Source organism: Antennarius striatus, chromosome 17 (genome assembly GCF_040054535.1).
Source record: "Antennarius striatus isolate MH-2024 chromosome 17, ASM4005453v1, whole genome shotgun sequence".
In the NCBI taxonomy this organism is placed as follows: domain Eukaryota; kingdom Metazoa; phylum Chordata; class Actinopteri; order Lophiiformes; family Antennariidae; genus Antennarius; species Antennarius striatus.
Genome location: NC_090792.1, coordinates 16004205 through 16026552, shown reverse-complemented (window position 1 = coordinate 16026552; position 22348 = coordinate 16004205). Strand labels below are relative to the sequence as shown.

General features: G+C 39.8%; 1 protein-coding gene across 6 annotated transcripts; it reads right to left on the bottom strand.

Moving 5' to 3' along the window:
- Positions 1–187: 187 nt before the first annotated feature.
- Positions 188–21878, bottom strand: nin (ninein (GSK3B interacting protein)). 6 transcript variants are annotated; one of them, XM_068339414.1, is made up of 29 exons: positions 21697–21878; positions 19152–19364; positions 18283–18370; positions 17675–17847; positions 16157–16202; positions 15892–16067; positions 15558–15704; positions 15227–15394; positions 14445–14581; positions 14172–14312; positions 13875–14049; positions 13641–13751; positions 12923–13012; positions 12686–12821; positions 12474–12595; positions 10977–12085; positions 8140–10395; positions 7518–7616; positions 7361–7430; positions 6833–7000; positions 6638–6754; positions 6319–6432; positions 6028–6174; positions 5416–5595; positions 5000–5125; positions 4798–4899; positions 4533–4625; positions 1565–1678; positions 188–1065 (listed from the first exon to the last, which is right to left on the bottom strand). In XM_068339414.1, exons 2-29 carry the CDS (start codon positions 19341–19343, stop codon positions 847–849), a joined length of 6816 nt encoding a protein of 2271 aa, XP_068195515.1. In that variant the 5' UTR covers positions 19344–19364; positions 21697–21878; the 3' UTR covers positions 188–846. The 6 variants fall into 6 exon arrangements, with proteins under 6 accessions (XP_068195515.1, XP_068195510.1, XP_068195511.1 ...); XM_068339409.1 differs by lacking the exon at positions 8140–10395; XM_068339410.1 differs by lacking the exon at positions 8140–10395 and having other exon boundaries at positions 15892–15992.
- Between the last annotated feature and the right edge of the window lie 470 nt (positions 21879–22348).

The following is a 22348-nucleotide window of genomic DNA, read 5'->3' as shown; positions in this document are numbered from 1 at the left end:
CCATCTGGAAACGCTGCGTCTGGAGGAGATGCTCCAATAATGACGGAACATACACATTATTAAAAAATACGTCTATAGTCGAGAATTATTAAATTAACTTAAAGCTGAAACTGAAGAATCGGTCCTGGATGATGTATGGAGACACAATATGACTTTTGTGATAGTTTCATTTAATCGATTTGTTCGGTTTGGAGAAAAAAAAAAAAAGCAGAAATAGTTAATCATACAAACCTCATAATTATTACAGGTAATAAAAATAGACCTGTATAATTACAAGGAAGAACACTGCTGGCGTTGTCAAATAGCAGCACAAATGAGTCCAAAAAGAGATCAAATATAACTCATTTTAATTTTCACATTTAATAAAGCATTACCCTGTTTGACTTCAGTGCTCATGCTGCAGCACTGACTCACAAACATTCATGATGACACACCTTCATATTAACAAAAGTGAATTTAACTTCAGGTAGTGTTGTATCAAAGTCTCGAAAACGTCACCTGATTATTTTATGCATTTACATGATTTTACAATCTATAGTTTTGGTTCACATTAAGGCTTAACGGGGAAAGCACAGGTTAACGTAATTGAAGTCTTTGACAACATAGACATAAGAACACTTCATAAATAGAGCACTTCAGTATTGTTTCTCTTTCATAAAGGAAAGAAAAATTTTGCAGCTAAAAAAAAAGTATAAATTAGGCTAAAATAAGATGTTTTTCTTTCCAGAAACATGGTTCTTCATAGTTTTTTTGGTTAAATAAACATATCGAGGTTAGCAAAACTTAGAGTGCATTTAGTTGCATGTTGTCAGTCAAACAGTACATTGGATTTGTAGAACACATGATTCATGATGAGCATTTAAAGTGGTAAGGTAGTGTCTCAAGGGCTGTAGGGTGCAGCTCGCGTACGATCTTGTTCAGACTGGAGATCTTCTCTTCCAGCAGGTAATTCTTCTTCTCTGTGATTTTGTGCCTCTGTTCGGTGATCTCCAGAGCTTTCAGAAGCTGGGTGTTCTCCACGTACAGGTCGTTGATCAACACGTCAGCTTTGCCGTTCTTGTGTACCTAGTGAATGTCAAAAATAAAAAAATATCAACAGTAATTAAACAATGTCACTTGTTCTTATCTTTACCTTTGTAAACCAGTGAAATAATAATTACGTATTTAAGATTGCACAAAAACCCACAGTAATATTTTTTTTCTTCAAAATGCATTCTAAAAAGGGTTAGCAGTCAGTCATAAATGATAAGAAATTCTAAAATAAAAATCCATCATACAAGAAAATACCAAATCATGATTAGTAATAAAATAAAACAAAGATTGCAACTTCATTTAGTTTAACAGAATTCACCACCTCTAAAAAACAGATTGCATGCATGATTGATGCCTCCTAAGCAAGGAAACATCTTATTTCATGTAATTTTTTACGAGACAAAAAAAGCAACAAGTTTAAATCATTTAAATTAGCTGCCTACATAGACACAATGATCAAACTGTTAGTTCATTCTAGAACTAACAATATGTTGTGCCACTCTATCGATAAATACGATGTATTTGGACTGACCTGTTCCTTCAGCTGAGCAACCTTCTCTTTGAGCAGCAGTTTGACGTTACGCAGCGATAGCTCAATTTCCTTCATGCGTTCCTCCATGTTCTTCATCTTCCTCTCTCTGTCATCCTGGTTAGAAGAAATGGAAAAGTATCAACAAATGGTGCAAACGCAACCATTATATATGATTCTTAAAAATTAGAAAAAGGAAGTGCTGAAGAAAATCAACTTGAGACACACTGTAAGAAAAGTGATGCTTTTATTTTATCTTGATATTTACTATTAAATGACTTCTGATGCAGTACTAAGGCAATGGACAAAAATAAATAAAACATAAATAAAATCAAATTGTATTTAGCTACAAAAATAATTTAAAACATAAATAACAATCTCCAACATGACTATTTAAATAAATAAAACACATTTTTGTCTAGATTTAGTGCATAAAAACAAAAAAAACCAAATATGACATTAACGGATATGAAGACACACTACTGAAGACATTGTTCTTAGAATTAATGTGAGATAAACATTAAAAATTAACAGTTTTAGAGTAACATGTTTGAAGAGGAAAAATTGATTCACTTTGGTTGTGCAACAGAAAAACCAACACAAGAAACCAGAAAATACAACGGTTTACAATTGAAGAAAATGTTCACAATGTGAAGCATCAAATAAAGAAATACCTACATAAACAACAGAAGAAAGAGTGGAAATTATAAAACCTGAATGGAGACAGGCGGTAACGTTACCTGACAAATGCAGGTGAATTTTGCCTGTTTATCAGTAAACTGTCAGAAGGCTTCATCTCCTTGCTAACCATAAAGAAAGGTGTCAGCATGTGATGGAGCCTCTGATGATGTCACATACCCTGTATCAGACATGATGAATACACACCAGTTCTCCTTTATTTAATGCTTCTAAAACAGGACGGAAAACCTTCCTCTAAAAAAGGATGTTCAAGTGAGGTGTGATTTTTTTTGATGATTCCAATAAAATCCCATTGGGAAAAACTAGCAGCCTTTCCTGCTGCCTCACAGCAAAGGAACACAATTCCACATTCACAGCTTTTGAGTCAGTTGCCACATTGGCTATCCTATAAGGATGCATCAAGTACCACGGTCGGACTTAAATCCCAACATAGCAGAGAAAGAGCAGAAGAGAGAGGCTAGAGCAGGAAAAGATGCTGGTGTTAGAGTCCACCAATCCGCCGGTAGCTGTCTGCGTGAGCCGCCCTCTGATCCGGCATCGCCCCCTGGGGAGAAAAGGCAGGTTCACTTCACCAAGACTCTACCTGTCCTCTCATCCTAAAACCTTCCTAGTCTAAGTAAGCCTTCACACAAGTCTGTATGGATGTTACGTCTAGGAAAATACCAGCCATGATGCACAAATGTACAAGAAACAATGATGAATAAACACAGCAAAACATAAGACTCGGCTCTTAACGACAGAATGAAACAAAGAGCTGTTCACGTGATGAGCTTTCCAGGTTTCCAGGTTCTATCATTTTAAAAAGATCCTTATGTCTGGAGACACAATGATGAAATTTTTCCCAACTAAAAAAAACATCTTACAAAAAAAAATTTGATGTTTGATTTGACTTCTTGATTTAAACAGATGTGAAAAATATAACAGCTTAGTTTTGTTAATTTTGAAATAGTCTTATACTTAAAATTGTTTTTATGCAGCATACATTCTAAAGTTGACTTACTTTGTAAATAAGTCGCATGAAAAGGATTAGCTTCACCAAAGAGGTAATGTTGCACTGACATGTTCACTTCTTTGCTTTTAGATTTGGTTTCAGTTTTACTTGGGAGAGTTTGGGTTAGGGCAAAAGAACATTTAAGAACATTATTGTTACTGTTTGTGATCTGGATCATCATCTCAACCCACAATAATATTATAGGATTCTTTACTGCATTGGGATTAGAGCAACTGCTAAATTATTACCCTCTAACTTCAGGGTTAATATTTTTTCTAAATTACTATCAAATAGATAAAATCAATGTGATTCTGAAATCTAGAGGTTTTCATGGTCAATGAGTCATATTAAGAGGATCAAACTGTCATGTAATGACAAAAGTGTAATGACAAAAGGAAACTAACCTGCTTTGGAGGTTTGGGATCTCTGAACACTGTCTATTTGTTTGGTATATCAAGTAGTATATTTAATGTATTAATGTATTTAATGTATTTAATGAGTCATATTAAGAGGATCAAACTGTCATGTAATGACAGAAGTGTAATGACAAAAGGAAACTAACCTGCTTTGGAGGTTTGGGATCTCTGAACACTGTCTATTTGCTTGGTATATCAAGTTGTATATTTAATGTATTTAATGACATTGAATCATTTGATTGTAATCAGTAAGAAGCAGCATTACTTAAGTTCTGGGGCTAATATACAAAACCATGACCTACAGCTATGTCACTGATGACAGACAGATGAAGACACGCCTGCAGCTGCCTTCAGTTCTGACATGAGATCAGTAACACACAGGAGCTACAGGTTCAACACCAACCCAAAGTGAACATTTGACATAAGGAGATGAAGACAGACGTGCTGAGATGGATCTGTGACAAGGACCACATCAAACAGTGTTAACATGAGAGGGTGACGGAAAATAAAAAAATGATCACAAGTAAAAAGGAAAAAAAAATTAAAAATCATATTTTTCCAACAGAAGAACTGAGTGATTTGAGTGAAAACACAAAGTGACAGTAAAAGTGTTTACATTTAATTCCCATTATCTCCCAAAACAATTCACGTGTCGTGACCCAGGTTTTAATGACCACTAACACCAATAGAAGAACATGGGTGTGTGTTTGCATCTCAGTGACTCTCCAGGTAGTCAACTGCTCTTTCAGGTTTTGAATTTAAATGAAATTACTGTTTGCTAAATATTTAAAAGCTCTTTATCCATTTGTTTTGCACTTGAGATGAACATATTTTTATGCCATCAGCGGTTAAGTTTGCTGTGTACCTGCACATTTTCCTGATCTTCGCCTTGATGTTGGCCCCTGGGCATCCTGTGAGGCGATGGAGGCAGAAGTCCAACAAAATGAGCCTGAAATGTCTGCAAAAAGAAGAAAAATAATCAACAGAGAAACAGACACAATACTAACATAACCCTGTGCTACTTACACCAAGAGAAACCTGGCAAAAAAACAGGTTGAAGAGAGATAACACAAATCATTCCATTACAAGTTATAATAAAGTATTAATTAGATAACAGTTGAAAGACCTACATCCAACAGTTGTGCTGACAGTCGAGCCATTTGATCTTTAAGAGCCTCATTTTCTTGCTGAAGGGACTCCAGTTCAGCTTGTCCTTGTCCTGCTTCATGGCCCTGATACACAAAGCACATGCAATAAGATTTCGAGGAGACGCCACACAATCAGTATGTTTGGGGAGAGAAAACCTTCTTGGTATGTTTGTGCTGTTCAGACCTTGGTGAGCTCCTTTTGTTCCTCGAGCTCCTGCTTCAGAGAGACGTTCTCTTGTTCCAAGGCTGCCACCAAAGACGACTGTTTGTGCATTGTCAAGGACAGGATGGTGGCATCAAGCTGACGGACCTGCAGACAAACAATAAAGGGGATACAGATCTTATCTTGCTTTCTTTTTTTCTCTATCTGCCATTTGTTGTTCAGTTATGGTTGCAGTGGCTCCTGGACACTGGACTGGGATTATTTCTATTATATGTTGTAGATGGAGATAATAGGTTATTGTTGAATTACTGAAGTTCAACAAGAGAATGGCCTACGAACAGCACCAGCTCATACTGCAGTGACTGGATATACACTGTAGAATACAGCAAAGGCAAACAGAAAGAAGACAAGCACAAACAGTATCACACATTCATCACCTTTTCTTTGGACTGCACAAGGTCTTCTTTGATGTTGTGCATTTCGGCATGGAGCTTCTCGTTTTCCTGCCTCAGGAGCTGCTGATCCTGGTCCATCAGCTGGGATGTCTCATTTCTGTAGCGCTTCTTGCTCTGATTATGAAGACTGCTTGAGTGCAAGGCTTTCTCCAAAACACGGTTCTGTGTAGAAATGTCAACGCAAATGTCAAGTTTAAAAAAACAAAAAAAACAAACAACCAGAGAAAAAAAGAAAAGAAAATGTTCCATTTAAAAATGCGATGACGGGCTAATTGTTTTTTTTGTTTTTTTTTAATCCTTATGCTTTAAATCCTTGTTATCAGCTCATTAATATGTCAAACTGAAAGCTAAGTGACATTTTTTAGTTCTCAAAACATTTCTGGAGCATCACAGTGTTCACTTTTCTCCTAACCAACTGAAAGAGTCACTTAATTGAGAATATACTTGAAGAACTGAGATCGCAGACTGATCTGAAAAGCTTTAAGACAACCACAGTTCTCAGCTTTTTCATTTGTTGAAGGGAGTGCAGCAAATTCTCCTTTAGTAAACAAAGACAGAAATGTCATTTTGGTTGAACTGTTCTTCACGTCTTACTTTATCAGTGACAATTTGCAAACGCTTGTGCAGCAGCAAAATGTCATGTTTGAGGGAATCCCTCTCCTTCTGCAAAACACGGAAGTCTGCCATCAGACGAGCGCTCTGATGGTTGGCAGTCTGAAGAGTGTCATCCAGGGTCCTCACCTACGGAGGATACAGGAAGGCTGAGTGACATTCAGAGTTCAACTCTCTCCTGAATCTTTAAGTTTTAAGCCATATAAACCCTAACACAAATATGACAAATTGTCAGGTCGATTTGTTTTCTTTGAAACTCATGCAGACTCTCACCCTGTCTTCAGCTTTGTCAAGCTGGCTGCGAAGGCCATGAGTCTCCTTGTCTAAACTCTTCCGCTCGTCGACCAAGTGAGTGATTTGACTCTCCATGTGATCAACTTTTACTGCCTGAGAACAAGATGACCACAGATGGAAGGAACCAGATTACATCCTGCATCTCAGCAGGTCACTCAAACTATTCGTTAACTTTCATCATTACAGGAAATAATGATGAAAGTTCAACATTTCATGCTTAATCACTTTATCAAGATCAAGGCCACACTGTCGTTTGCCTTAATGGGGAAAAAGCGAGGGTCAATGGCCTGACACTCACCCTCTCTCTAAGACCAGAGAGCTGCTGGGACAGCTGGGTATTCTTCTCCTCCAGCTTTGCTGCGCCCTCCAGCGCTCTGGTCAGCTCTATCTTCAGAGCAGACACACAAGCCTCCAGCTAACACAAAACAACCATCAATTAACTACTTGCTACAACGCCACGACAACCATCAAACTGTCACACAAGACTGCTTACCTCCGTCCTCTCTTCGGTGGGGAATACCTCCCTTCCTTTATTCTCCTTTATCAGGTCTACCAGCTGTAGTCGTAGATTCTCCACCTCACCAACATTTTCTGCATCTTTCTCTGACAGCATCCTGTTCTCATCCTCAAGCTGCTGCTTCTGCAGACAGAGGTCTGAGATCTGAAGAACAAGAATCCGAACGTCTCATCAGCTGATTCCGGATGAAGGAATTGTGAAACATCTCAATACCACCGGATGATTTCCCCCATTAAATGAATGTTAAAGGCTTTGGTGACCTCACCAATTTTACTTTAACAATGTGTTGGCAAAGATCTATGTTAAAATGAAAACAGGGAATACCAAAGTAAAAAAAATGGATACGATGTGTCACAAAGAAGGAAGTATTTGAAGTTATTTAGTTTTGAACAAATTCACTGGCCGTTTTACTCTTCTTTGAGTCTAAATTGAAAAATGTTAGCTCACTAATATGCTAATTTAAGCAAAGATAGCTTGAATGGTTTAACAGATTAGGAGCAGTACCTGTTTCTTGAGATTTCCCTGTGCATTTTGAGCTGCAATCCTCCCTTCTTTTAAGAGCTCCAACGTTTGTCTGCAATCAAAAATGTGAAGATCAGTTTAGAAAACAATACAAAAATGGAGAAGTAATCATTTTCCCATTACATATTTTGTGTCTTACGTCAACTCCTCCCGGGTCTGTTTCAATTCCTCTTCTTTCAAAGCAGTGAGTTTCTGTCCGACGACAAGCTTTTCTTCAGCAAGACGACTGGCCTTGGTTCTAAAAACAGATAAAACTTTTTATCAATAAAGTTTTTAAAAAATGAAGTCTGATAATTTGCAATAAAATCAGGTCAAAGTCACATTTAGAATGTTTACCCAAATAATGAAAACATCTGATTCTAGAGTTCACAGTGGGTTTGGGTAGGTTTCAAGTTTTTCCCAGACTCACTGAACAAACCGTTTTAAACCATTGTAAACCGCACATGGTAAATCAAATACACACACAGTTGTAGAATTTGAAATCCTGGTTTGACAGGATGTTTTGGATGTTAAACGTACCCAAACCCTAATTTATAAACATTGAAACTACAGGATTGGATTGTTTTTCCATTGGTGATCTATGGGGATTAAAAGGTAGCACGAGTGTTCTCCATTGGATTCTTCATTCAAAAGGGATCACAGATATGACCACAGGTAGGAGAAACAGGTCTATGTTATGCTCTGGAACAAAAGCATCAACTGGATGGGTTATTGGGAAGCCATGAGGACACGGAGGGATGGAACCCTAGTCTCCACATTACCTATGAGCTTGCGTTGTTTCATTTAATGTCTGTGACTTGTCCTGTAGCTCGTTGATGGCTCTGAGAATGCTTGTGTTCTCTTTCTCAAACTCCCCACAGCGCCCTACATCAGTCGGTGCTTCAACTTGAACGTCTGGCTGACAGGTGAAATCCAGGAGGATGTCCTCAGTGGGGCTTTCTGATCGTCCAGACAAAAGACCGTCCCCCTTTAACTCACTAAACATCTTACTGTTCTCTTCTCTCCTTCCAAATTCCTCCATCAGTGAAACCTTGAAATGGTCTTGGAAATCATGGAAAATCATGTCTTCAAGGCTCCAAACTCTCTTTTCAAGTCCACTGTTTTGGTCCCTCAGTCTAGTATTTTCACACATACAATCTTCATATCTAATCTGAAGATGTCTCGTCATTAAGGTCTTTATCTCAAGCTTTTTGACATGTTCCATTAAAAGAAGAATTTTCACTTTGAGACTGTAGCTTTCCTCCTGTACCTGGTGGACATATTTGACCTTTTCACTATTGTGAGCCAGAAGATTCTCTAGTATTTCAGTCTTCTGTTGAAGCAGAGAAATCTTCTCATGTAGGAGGATGTTCTCCTCTGTCGCAGTGCCGTATGAAGCTTGTAGTTTAAGGAAAGAACATTTCCTGTCCTCCAAATCAGACTCAGACTCTTCATCTGTTTGTAGACAATCATCTTCTATCTTAGCTGTTAAAGCATCACAGTCATGGAAGTCATCTGGTAAACAAGTAACCTCAGCATCCATCCATGTCAGTGTATCAGGATCATCAATCTCCTCCAGCACAGAGGAGTCGACCACAGTCTCATGATGTGGTCCATTTTCATGGGAAGGCTTGCCGACGTCCAAAGCTGGGACAACCTGAGGCATGTTTCTTTTCTCACAAGATCCAAGAGCCACTCCGTTCTCATCTTTGCTGGCATCTTCACCTTCAGATGCCTGAAGGGATGACACCGCCGCCTCAAATTTCGTCTCCTGGGAAACACTGGTGTCAATATTTGAATTCTTTTCTTCTGGATCAGGGAAATCTGGGTTGCAGCCTCCACATGATTCATGTCCAACATCTGCTGACATACAGCTGGCTTTGGTGTCTCTTTCAGCCCATTTTTCCTTGTTTACCATCTCAAATATTTGACCATTGTGTTCACATTCTCTCTTTACTTCCAGTGTGCCCTCTTCTGGATCATCATTGGTGTCATGGTCCAAAGTTTTGATATTTTCAGAACAGCTATTCAGAACAGCGAAACAAACATGTTCTTTATTTGAATAATTTGCACTACTGTTGAGACCATTTCCCAAAGGTACACAACAACTTCCCACACCCATCTCCATTAAAGTATTGATTTCATTTGATTCTTCTTCTTCCTCAGCTTTCTCTGAAAAAGACCATCCTTGACTTAATTCCATCTGCAGCTCCTTAATTCTCATTTTAAGTATATCTCTTTCTGCTAGAAGCTCTTCTCTATCATTTTCTTGACCATTTTTTAACTCAAGGATGGATAGATGTTCTTTTAGCTCCTTCCTCTCCAGCTCAAACTCATCTGCTACTTGTTTGAGCTGTATCTCCATCTCTTCGAGCTTCATCTTCATAGCGTTGCGTTCGGTTAACAGCTCAGTCCTCTCAATACTGTGTCTCTCGTAAGTAGACAGCATCTTGATTTTTGCTTCAAGTTCTGCCTGGCTGCTGAGAAGTTCTGCCCTCTCCTCTTTAAAATCCTCCACTATTTGACTTAGCAACAGTTCAGTCTCAAGTGCCTTCTTCTCAGACTGAATGTGAAGCTTGTCTCCTTTCTCCAGGCTTTCTTGAAGTCGGTTATGGAGGTCGTTCAGTTGCCTACTCAGCTCTATCTCTTTATTCTGAGCTGCGATCATAAAGTCATCTAATTCATTTTGCAGCTGCTTGTTTTTCCTGATCAGTTCTTCCGTTTTCTCCTGATGAAGCCTCTCTAGCTCATGATGTTCTTTTCTCCACTGTTGATCCAGACTCTTCTGTTCTTGCTCCATGGTTTCTGCAATCATTTGCCTTTGTTGCCTTGCATTCTCAACGGCCTCCTCTGTCTCTGCCTCCCAGTGGCGCTTCTGCTTGACATGGCTTTCAGAAAGGGCCTCTATTTCACTTTGATAATGTTGTTCGAGTTTCAAAATATTATCTTGAACGTGCTTGGCAACAGATTCTTGATCTCCCAAGAAACGATCTTCCACTTCCTTGATTCTCTGGGAGAAGCTGATCTCGATTTCCTTCCTGTACATGGTCATTGAATGTTACAACAGATATTTGACCTCATAATATTATTAGCAAAAATTACAATACTTGGAAAATGGGCTTTCACGTCGGATGGGAGATTATTTTCAAGGATTATTCCAAGCATTTTGATTTTGGAGACTTTGCTTGCAGAGTTTGATCACATAATGCTACTCTCATACCCACTTGTTCATTACAGGCCAAAAGCTGATCATCTTAGCTTCGTGTAAAAACTGAAAAACATTTGCATGGCTTTGTCCAGGGATTAGCCTACCAACACCTTCAAGATATATGCAATTCTTTTGTACAACCTGCTGTTTGATAATCTAGAAGCTGAAGTCCATTAATTTTTATATTCTGATTGATGTTGAAAGAATAAAAGATATAATCAAAGAAGTTATACCATCTTAAACGCATACTTAGCTAGAAACAAACAAAACAGGCCAACTGCCTCTCCCCTTCTCGGTCATTGCGTTAATCAGCAACATGTTTAAAATGTATGAACTGACCTGGGAATGGCAATTATCGTAGGTAAGGAAGTTCACGATAAAAATCTCAGAATAAAAAAAGAGCAGTCTCACCTCTCTTGAGCGAAGTCATCTCGTAGTTTGTCCAGCATGTTGCTAAGAGCCTCCCTCTCCTCAGTGTGCTTGACAGTCATCTCCTTTACAACCTCCCTGTGACTCGCCTCTAGACAAGCCATCTCCTCTGCTATCAGGATTTTTTGCCTCTCCTCCTCCTCCTGCATCTCACATGCAAACTTGGCTCTCTCCTCACTCAGTCTCTCCTGCAGCATCCCCTCATAATCCTCCTCCAGCTGTAGCTTCTCTGTTTCCCACTCCTCCTTCAGCTTTTTCTCCCTTTGCTCAAACTGCTCTTGAAGCTGGATTCTTTCTTGCAATATTCTATTGAGCAGAACCTCCTCCTGACACTCCAGGATTTGGGCTCTTTCTTGCTCCCACTGCTCCCTGAGCTTGCTCTCCCTCTCCTCTTGCTCCCTGATGAGTCTCAACATCTCTTCCTCCAGCAGCAACTGCAGAGTCTCATTATGTTGCTCGTCCAGCTGAGCTCTCTCTTTCTGCCACTGCTCTGTCAGCCTCTGCACAATCTCACTGCGTTCTTCTTCAAACCTCACATTCGTCTCCTCGAGCCTGGCCTTTAGTTCAACCTCGTGGCCCTGCTGCAGTCGTTCCTTCTCCCTCTCAAAATCATGTAACAATCTTATCTCTATCTCAGCTTTTTCTTCCTGCAGTATTTTTCTCTCCTCTCCCAGCCTGGCATCACATAGATTTATATGCTCCTTCTCCAGTTTCTTAATCTCAATTGCATGTTGGGTTCTTAGCTCCTCCATCTCACTGAGAAGGGCTTGATCCCTATCAGTCTGCAGGGCTTCTACAGCTTTAAGTTGCCCGTCCAGGTCTGCAGCATAGGTGTGTGCTTGCAGTAGCTCCTGTCTAAGAGCTCCCACTTCCTCCTCTTGAAGATTTTCTTGCTCTTCTCTTTGCTTGGCCTGCGTTTGCTCTAGCTCAGCCTGCTCTAGCTTGACCTGGAGCCTCTGTGCACGGTTCTGGATGCTGGCCATCTCCTCCCTTAAAGTTTGGATCTCTTGCTGGTACTGGAGGGCTAAGGAAGCCTTCTGGTCCTCATGGGATGCATTCTTCTCTTCTACCATCTTGTCAAATTCATTGATCTGTGGATATACAAAGAACAAAGAGGAATTTAATTTCCTATCAGGTCTGAAAGCACCGTGACACATTGTAGTATTGGACTGACAGAGTGTATAATATACTGTATATAGTAAGGCCAAATTATCAGGTTTGCCTGATGTGTGCCCCTTCACATAGATTAAGGGAAATCTTTTCTGTTTTTTGAAAGGAAAGTGAAAAATCCTGTATTGTCTGCTTTGTCTACATTTAATCTAGATTTTTTTTTCATTGAATATTTTTTCCCACCATATTTTGTGGAAATTCATCCAGCAGAATTTGGGTGATCCAGTTGCCATCAAATCAACAGATATGGGTGAAAACATAACTTCCTATGGGGGGGACGACCAAATAGAAGGTAGATAATAGGTTCACCTTGCTTTGCAGCTGGTTTTGCAAATCCTCCATTTCCAGAAGGTGCTGCTCCTTCAGCTGTTCCATCATCATCTCTGCTTCCAGACTCATGCTAAATGGTTGAACGTCTTCAGAACCAATGCCTGCAAAAAGATTTAATACATGTTATAATGAAGAGAAGCAGTTAGTAGTTTATAATGGGTTCCCCTGGGTCAGAATGTGTGTTTGCTGACCTGGATCCGATTCCATGCCAGGACTTTTACTCTCCAGCTCTTCAGATAGAGGTTTGTGACAGGGCTGATGAATTCGTCCAAGACTTTGGACCTCCTGCAGCTCTGATTGCAGCTCATCAATACGATCCTGCAGTTCCTGTTAAGTGAAGTTAAAAAGATTATGTAAATTATGAATTGAAAAAAAGAGCCCCACAGACTACATACTATGTTCACTTTTTGTGAATTGATAGAAATTACCCTGCACTGGGCTTCATAGCTGATGTGTAGTTGTTTAATTTGTTCCTCTTGCAGGAAAATGTCTGCACTACCAGGGTCCAAGTCTCCAAACTAAAGAAATTCACACAGGAGTTAGTAGTCGCTCGGTTCAAAAACATTCAAATCAAATATGCTAAGGTGAAGAGGAGATAGACAGACTGAAGAATTTAATTAAAAACAGGAAACACTAGACTAGCAAACCTCAGGTACAACCGCCACACAGTAAACACTGTTAGAACCATGTCAACACAGGGTTGTGAATAGTTGAAGTGGGACTGCAACACAACTAAAACTAACACATTTTTGTCAAATGTGGTAAAAATTTTGGGAATATAACAGGAGCAACATTACATTTTGGAAATTTTGCTAAAAGAGGGGGGAATTAAGGAACCCTACCAAAAAAAAAAGATTACATAAAAATAATTTCTGTCTCTCTTTGGTCCATGCTACATCTTTCCACCAAGTTTCATGAAAATGGCAGCAGCACTTTTTTGTAATCCTGTTTTTAATGTGTCCAATCCAATCTTTATTTGTCGAGTACTTTACCACAACCGCAGTCGACCAAAGTGCTGTGTCAAAGAAACCAGAAGGAAAACTCCTCAAAAAAAAAATGGTTGAAAGAATGTGTGTAGCACTATGAGCATCTTCCAATCACCAGAACAGAAGATGACAACAGAATTAAAAGGCTATTTCTCCTTACCTTTTCTTTAATAATTTTATCCACAGATGTCTGGAGTTTTGCAATTTGGCTTTGTGCCTCCAAAAATTTTTCATTGCTGTCCAGCAGCTCCATTTCAAGACGTCTGTTTTCCTACAAAAGATAAATACCAACAACATAGGTTATGCTTACAATTACTGAGAATCATCTTTTATGATAAGCATATAAGTGTTCTGAGAGAGAAAAAATGAAGCCCAGTATAAAATCAAAAGGCACCTTCACAGAGATAGAGAGGTGGTCTCTGAGAAAAGACTCATCCTCCCTGATCTTCTGGACTTCTGCTTCCAGTTGCTCACGCTGCAGACCAGCTTGCTGCCGGAGCTGCTCCATCTCCTTCATCAGCTCCAACCGCACTGCTGTCAACTTCTCTTTATGGTCCTGTTCAAGCTTCCTGCAAGTTAAATATGAAATCAATTCATAATCCACACCTGAATGTATGGAGACAAATTGCTGTGATGAAGCTCTAAGATCAATGGTAAAACAAAACATGATGCAGCCGGGGCAATAACTTACTTGAGATTGAGGTTGTTTGTGAGCTCAATAGCAGAGTGATGCTCATCTACTTCAGTTGCGAGTTGAGATTTTAGTCTCTCTGCTTTCTCCAGGTCAGATCGGATTTTCTCTTTCTCCTGGACTTCTCTGTCCACTCTCTCTCTAATGAGAAAAAGGCAAGGAATAATGACAGAAATTAGCCAAAAGTAATCGTACAGGTTTTTATTCCTCTTTTATTTCTAGTTAAAAAATACAGCTAACCAATTAGATATAATTACTATTGTGCTGACTCACAGCAGATATGTGATCTCAGCTTTGAAGCTTGCCAGTGCTGCTTGGTGGATCCCATTTTTCGTAACGAGTAGCTCGTTTTCAAGCGCTGAGGTGAGATCGTAAAGATTCAGTTTTCCATCGAGGCTGAAATTTAAGGCCTGCAAAAATCAAAAATGGTTAATGAAATACTGACAAAATAAAACTGAGCTGCTCAGATTTGTATTATATCCAGATCTGCATGACAGCAAAAATGCTAATAGACTAACAGGCATATATTTTTTAATTTGTATACTTGTCCGATCGCCAAAAGGAAATTAAGAGCATTAATTCTTAATCAAACACATGCATACATATTAGTGTGTACAAGCCCCTGTAGCACACGCACACACACACAAGGGCCTATAAGCATGCAATGGGAGGTAGAGTGGTGGGCAGCTCCTTCCTGGTGCGCCCCAAATGAGCAACTTGTAAGGGGGACGGCGCATTGCTCAGAGGCACCTCGGAAGTGCTCCGGAGGTGAGCTGAAACATTCCACTGTCACACTCCAAAGTGGCTGGGTGGGAGCGGGAATCAAACCACGGATATTGGGAATATTAGACGACCTGCTCTACCACTGAGCCACTGCCGCTCCCCTGTATACACGTCTACATATATGTATACGTGTCCAAATAATATTTTCCATCATGATTTTTAGATAGTCAAAAAATTAGAGAAACATTTAGGTAAATATGAAATCTGTTCCAAAATCCTATTTCTACACAGAGGTTTCTGTGTTAAAGTAATGACAAGTACAGTTCTGGTACCTGCAGTATCTCACTGCTGTTTTCTATTCCCTCCTCTAGCCAGGCATCCAGGATGTGACTGACAGGAGTGAAACCTGTACCATCATCGAGGGTGGAGAACAAACGCATTCCAATGGTGCTGGTCAGGACAGAAGGAGTAGCTATCCTTCGTCCGCCCTCATCAAAGGGCTGGATGGACAAACAAATCTGGTTATCAATCAGCAAATTCCAACTTTTTGCGGATTAAATGTAACCTGTTTTATCTTTATTTGTTTAAGAGTGATTGTCTACACAAAAAGCTTGAAAAGGAAAACAAATGATTTAGAAAAAATTACATAAACTCCAGGAATACCTGAGTGGAATGGTGTCGTTTCAGCTGTCTGTAGGGGGTGGAGGATGATGGAGTTGGCGGTTTGTTTTGGTTTGCAACCCTGCAAACAAACTCTTGAACACTCATGACTCCATCTCCTGATAGACTCTGGAGCCCATCCACATTTAACTGAAAAATAATTGAACATGTTCTTGATGTTAAAACCAACATTCATTTAGAGCAAAAAGCATTAAATTTTTGCGTAACGTCAGCCAGAGTTCATTCCAGTTTTATTTAACATTTGTACTCAAATACCGATTGTGATATTTGTTGAGCTTCGCTGAAAAAAACTGTTTCCATTCACACTTATTCTCACCTCCAGGCAAAGGTGTTCACAGAGAGCGAGGAGCTCAGAGTGAGCAGCACGTCCATCCCAAGATATCGCCAGCTCATCGCAGGCCTCCCGCAGTGTCTCCTCTGAAAGGGACGACAGAGGGTTGTTGGATCTCCGTGGAGTACTTGGCTCATCTGGGTTCCAGAGATGCATCTGGCCTACACGTGCACACGCACACATACACATAAGAGACTCAGAACGTGGTTACTGATGTAAATTTCATGATTCCACTGGGACTCTGACGTACCTTCTGCCTCATACTCCTCTGTGCTTGTGTCATGAGAGTTCCAGCGCTGTTGGAGAAACAGATATTACATCACACACAGGCCAACAGTTAAATAATCCTCAGCAGGCCATTTTGTTCATAAATGTCTTACTTTGGTGCAATGATTATATTATTATTATTACGTTCTACAGCCACTGTTCCCAGCCTGTCCACAAACTGTTACAAAGACTTTGTTATGTTTAGGCCACTACCTTTTCAAAAGAATTAAAGAACATTTTTGAAGCTGGAAACACTTTAGATTTTAGATAGTTCACAAGTTTTTCTTTAAAAGTTTGTCAGTTTTAAAGGCCTACATTTTTTTATGATTGTCAGGTAATACAAAAGGGGGAGGAGTTTATCTGGACATGACCCCTGCTCTCGAAGCTTATCCTAGCATGATGCTCTATTGTTTGGAAATGAGGGGAAAGGAGAACAGATGGGATTCTGCAAGTGGCATTTTGATACATGGTTTGTAGGCATCTCTGAGGGTGGGGGTAGTGTGGCTCATTGTTCCTCCATCACAGTCCCTCCTCCTCACAAAGCACCAGGTCTGCAGCCCCCTGACCCATCCCCATCTGCTTGTCTCCACGCCAAGCATTAGAGCATAGCTGCAACCTAAATTAGTCAATACCAAGACACGGGTCAATTCAATGGCAGGCATCTGGGTAGAGTTAGGAACTCGGACAATACACAGTATATTAACACGCATGAGCTGATGCTGAACCATCATTAAACCATTTTGGTGAAACTTCTCTTTCGTGATTTATTCTGCTGCATCACGTCCATGCCTCCACATTCAGATCACAAGTTCAAAGGTCACAACGGGAAGCAAATCCTTGACTTTTACCATATGGTGTCTGTGAATTATGTGTAAAACAGACCAAGTACAGTATTTTCCGCACTGTAAGGCGCACCCAAAAGCATTTAATTTTCTCAAAAAACCAATAGTGCGCCTTATAATCCAGTGCGCCTGTTATATGAAAACTTTTTAAAATAGGCCATTCATTGAAGGTGCGCCTTATAATCCAGTGTATTTTAATGTGGAGAAAATACTGTACATGAACACAAATACGTAACAGTTTTACACAACCGTGTGACACAGGAACCCATTTACTGTCCTGTACCAGAGACATCTCAATAAAGAGAAATACTAACCACCTGTCACTGCACTGTTTCTTTTTGTAAATATCCCATTAAAGCCAGCACAATCATGTAATAAGACACTATGCTAAGTGTGATACTAAACAAACACTCCTGTCAAAGCTTCATTATTCCAGCAGGGTCAATTTAAGTCAATACTGTTATGCGACGAACAACATCCTTGTGAATCCTGTGTTTGAGTCTCTTTCTCACATTCAGGATCAACCCCGCATTTCTTTAAGCTGATTAGCTAAGAATAACGCTGCCGGTTGGTGCCTGCGGAAAAAAAAAGCTCATCCGAGGACACTAAGTGATAAGGATGGCATCTATTTCAGAGCAGTGCCGGTCTGAGCTTTTTACCTCACGCTTCCTGGGAACAGCTGAGTCATAGTTTTCGTTCAGGTTCGTCTCTTCCACCAGATTTATATTTCCAACATCAGACAAGTCCTGTAAAGGCTCCGTAAACTCCGGTGTCGAGCGGCGTCCATAACGTTTACTGCCCTTCACAAACTTTGGTTGAATATCAGGAGACTCTGTCGAGATATGATGAGAAACAATCAAGTAAAAAAAAGTCTTTCATAATTATTTTCTCTACTTCAATAAAACAGACATTAAACTAAACAACTGGAACCATTTCTGATGCAAAGCATACATCCCCTGAGGTGAACGCTGTAAAATAATAATATATTAACCAGGAGCCTGACATAAATCAACACAACATCCCACGAATGCTGTATTTTAACAACATCAGTCCAGCACATTTGGCTCTTTATACAGACTTAAAGCTGAATCTGTTCTGAAGCTGCTCCACTTATGGCCACAAATAAAATAGGAATCATGGTTTTGTTACCTATGATTCAAAATAAATACATTTTTTGTGTGTCTGGCTGACTGTTAGCAGGGTTACTCAAAGGCTGATTCACAGATTGCCATGAGATTTCTTTTAAAAAATGAATTCCAGACTTTACCTGTATTTGTTTCATGGCCTGCTTCTGGTTGCTCACTAGATGATGATAGCACTAGAATCAGTGCGTTCTTGAATTGCTCAAAGTCAACCTGAAACAAGGGAAAGGGTTAGATTTTTAACTGAAGACCATACATGTGAGAAAATGTCAGCAATGCAGAGTATGTTCAAAAAAAGTTTAAACAAAACAAAAGTGAAGGAAATTCCTTAGACTAGATGGAACTCTGCATGAGCAGGGTGGAGGCTGGCTGTCTGGGTGGAGGAGGGAGGTCACACTTGATTCAACAGCTGCTAACCATGAATATGGTGATTCTCATTGTTGAGGCCGGCGGCTGCCACCTTTTTGTGGGTGGATTCTGTTTTTTGACTTCATTGTTGAATAGCATAGCACAGCATTCAGTTCACTTGTCCTTTCCAAACACACACAAACACACACGAAACAAAAGCCATCCATATGTCCACACGCTTATGGTTGTACAAAAATGCAACCTGATTGAAAAGTGTGGCGTAAACCCTGGCTGAAACCATACCCACTAGAGATCCTGTGAATACGCAGAACAACTGCACAGATTAAACCAGTGCCCTTCAAATTTCATACATTCAAGCCACAAATAAAGGCATCTGTGAATGTTGACAAGCTGCCTCAGTCGTCCTGACGACAGACACCTTCAATCAGGGCTGATGGGGGAACATTTTCTCCTCAACAAAATACCTAACTAAGCATCAATGAGCCTCAAGACACAAAAGAACTGAGAGCCGAAGCAGCTTTACAGAAGCACCTGCAAAAAGGCTACAACACAAAAAATACACCGATGATATCAAAAAGATGCTTTCAGACTAAAATGTGTTGTTACCCAAAGGTATTGAACTAACCCTGGCAGTGAGGCAGTCCTGGTTCTGCAGCAACATGTGTAGAAGAGCTGGTGTAGTGTCTTCCAGCTGCAGGGATTGGCAGAGGTCAGAGAGTTCCTCTGGACACAGCGAGCCCGACCCACTGGCATCAAAACTGTTAAAAACATCTTTTAGACGTTCTTCATAGCAGCCCTGCTCTTGGGTGTCACCCATTCCACGGGACAGCACCCTGTCCTGAAAGAAAAGGAAAGAAGAATCTCCATTTTTCCACATCTTCACAAAAAAAATATTTAATAAAGTTGAACAAGAAGTCAAAATCCCTTCATTGGAAATTTACAGCATAAAAGATCCTATCATTGTTAAAAGACCCTCACAAATAGTGGAAACATTAATCAACACTATCTGTTCCTATCAGCACTTCTATCTGAGCGACTGAGCTGCCTTGGCCAGCGTCACTTCTGGCCAAGGCTTTGGCTAATCTAATTAGGATGATTACACAACCAGGTAAAGTGATAGACGTGGTCATGACTCTGTGTTAACACCTTTGTCTGCATGAAAGGGAAATGTCACACTGAACACACTTGCATGTAATTTTAAGATGTCAGAATTGGTACAAATGAATAAAAATGTTGCACGTGAAATGTCTATTAATGATGAACATTAAAATGGTAAATTTTTATATATGAAACTAAATGTTCTTTATACTACACACATGTTATACTCAATATTAAGAAACTAAAGGCCAATGTGGCATTGAACCAAATGGAAAATGCAGCTGGAATTAATTACAAAGGTTAAAACCTATAAACGGAATTTGCTGGCGGGTAGCATCAGTCCCAGACACAAGGACAAAGTTGTCAAACTTTTTGGTCAGATGCATCATTGCTGGAATTGAAAAACAATGAGAAACGTTTAACCTTTTTGTGGATCCAAACAAATCCAAGTCCGGTTCAGCCTCATGTCAGAAACACACCCAATGTAAAAGTAGAAAAGCGAGCACTGACTCATGTAAGATGTATTCACTTTAAAATGACTTTCAGAATCCAGCAGGCATGACTGTTGTAATTCAGTCTAGTCTTCTTAACTGCACAATCTGCATGCTAATTGCTGCAAATTTGCCATTGGTACAAATATAAAACCTTTTGCTGAATAACACCTGAATCACTTCATGCAAACAAGCTCATTTCATACATCCTGAGTTTAAGACCTTTGATAATGAGAATACACCATTAAATCTAATGAGTTGAAACTTCTCTGCTTGGGCCTAACACACAAAGAGCCCCCTCCTGACCCCAGCTGCTTGTGACATCATCAACTGGTTGGGCAGGTGTCCCCCTCAATCCCAGACCTGGACTCCCCATTCACCACAAACAATAGAAACAGAAACCAAATCAGTCTTCTGCATCTGCACATTTCAGCTGCTTATGAAATGCAAGAAGAAACATCACTCAGCAGTGTGGCAGCCTCTCTACAGCAAATGGTGCAGACATTTAAAAAATATGTTTTTGTACAAATGCTGTAGTCTGACCTTAACATGATGTTTTTCCCTACACACTTTAATTTAGTTGTCACACTGATTCAGTTTACATCCTCTGAGAAGTTTTCGGAGTCAATTATCTTGGTGGCCCTCCTGCTCAGCTTGGTCACTGAGGACGTTTTGGCATCTGTTGCAGTCAAAGAAGCATTCTAGCCCTGGTTACAGAGAGGTAAATCCTTCACACTATTCACTGGTACTAACTGTTGAATCTATGATGAATTTGAGCAAATACTTTTGGACATCATCTGCATACCTTTCAGAAATGTTGTTGTTAATCTCATATCTTAATTCTGTAATAAAATCTTCTGAGATGTCGCGGAGAGAACCCAACAGAAATAATCAAGCAGACACTCGAATGTTGCTCTTAAAAATCCTGTTTTTGATTATTTGCATCATATTTGGAGTCTTGAAACCAGTGCTGCAGGATTATTTAACCAAAGTAAGTAAATCCAATGTAAAGGCAGTTGTAGTTTACTTGAGTTTTTCTACTTCAAGCTACTCCAAAATGTTTATATATTTAAAACACAGCCCAACCCATTCAAACAATTATCATTTGTAGAATCAGAATTGGTTTAGAATCAGAAATCCAGTAGAAGCAGGATTTTTACTTCTGAATTGTTAACATAGCATTTTTTGTGCTTTCTTTTAAGTAGGTCTTTTCTTACAGTATTTGAACATTTTGCAAAGGCAACATCACCCATGTGCCATTTGAAAAATTTCGGAAAAACATTAACATGGACATTTTAACATTTGAAAGCAAACGATCTCATACTGACAGTGAGTATTGAAGACATAGCCAACAGTTCCAAGAGTAACACATGAGCTAATCAGGAGTTCGCTTTTAAGTTAGTTATGTGACGATAAAAACACTAACTACATGTGGAATGATAAGCCAGTTAAAAGTAGTTTAAAACAAGGAAATGATGGGTTATGCTCACCAAGCTAACGGTCAGCTTCGAGATGCTGACATCATCCTACAATTTAAAACTGTTGGAACACTGAAGAAGACGCAGCTAAACAAACACTCACCAAAGTCTCAAAATGTGGACGACAGCTGGCTCCTCTTCCAAATTTACACCAAACTAATAAAACATTCTCTAAAACATGTCTCTCTTTGTGACGTCGTGGTTTCCTCGTAGCTGGAAGTAGTTTTATTCCCAAAACTTCGGGCGCTGGCTCAAGCTTTGTGTCCTCGGCGGTGTTTCATCCTCCTCTCGTCCGTAGCGGATTTTGAAAAGCGGCTGGAGGAGGAAGGGGCGGTGACTGGAAGCCCGACCAGCCGCCGCGCGCCGATGGGGGGGGCGCGTGCATGCCGAAAACCGCGCGCATTCAGCGAGAGCGCGCACAGTCAAAAAGGAAGCGGTGAATCGTCGAAGGCCTCGCTTACACCGGGAACTAGTGATCATCATTAAGTTTGAATCAGTAAATATAGAGGGTTTCAAAAGGAAGACAGACATCATATGTAAATAAAAAGATATATTATCAGTTTTCTGAGAAGTGTTGTCTTTGAATGTAATAGTTTTTTTTACGAATCAATCTGCATTTAACGGATTGATGTAAGGCTTGTTCAGTTTTGTTCTTTCCGTTTTTCCCAGCAGAGATATTTTGATTCTGTTAGTTATAAGTATGAAACTTTAACTGATAAGAGGAAATGCCTCAAAATCAGATCCAGTAGCAGTGG

Coding starts and splice junctions, on each gene's coding strand:
- nin (XM_068339414.1), bottom strand. CDS start 19,343: ATGGGTGACACCCAAGAGCAGGGCTGCTATGAAGAACGTCTAAAAGAT. Junction 6,433..6,637: donor TCTCTGGTCTTAGAGAGAGG/GTGAGTGTCAGG, acceptor TCTTGTTCTCAG/GCAGTAAAAGTTGATCACAT. Junction 1,679..4,532: donor AAGATCAGGAAAATGTGCAG/GTACACAGCAAA, acceptor TCTTCTAACCAG/GATGACAGAGAGAGGAAGAT.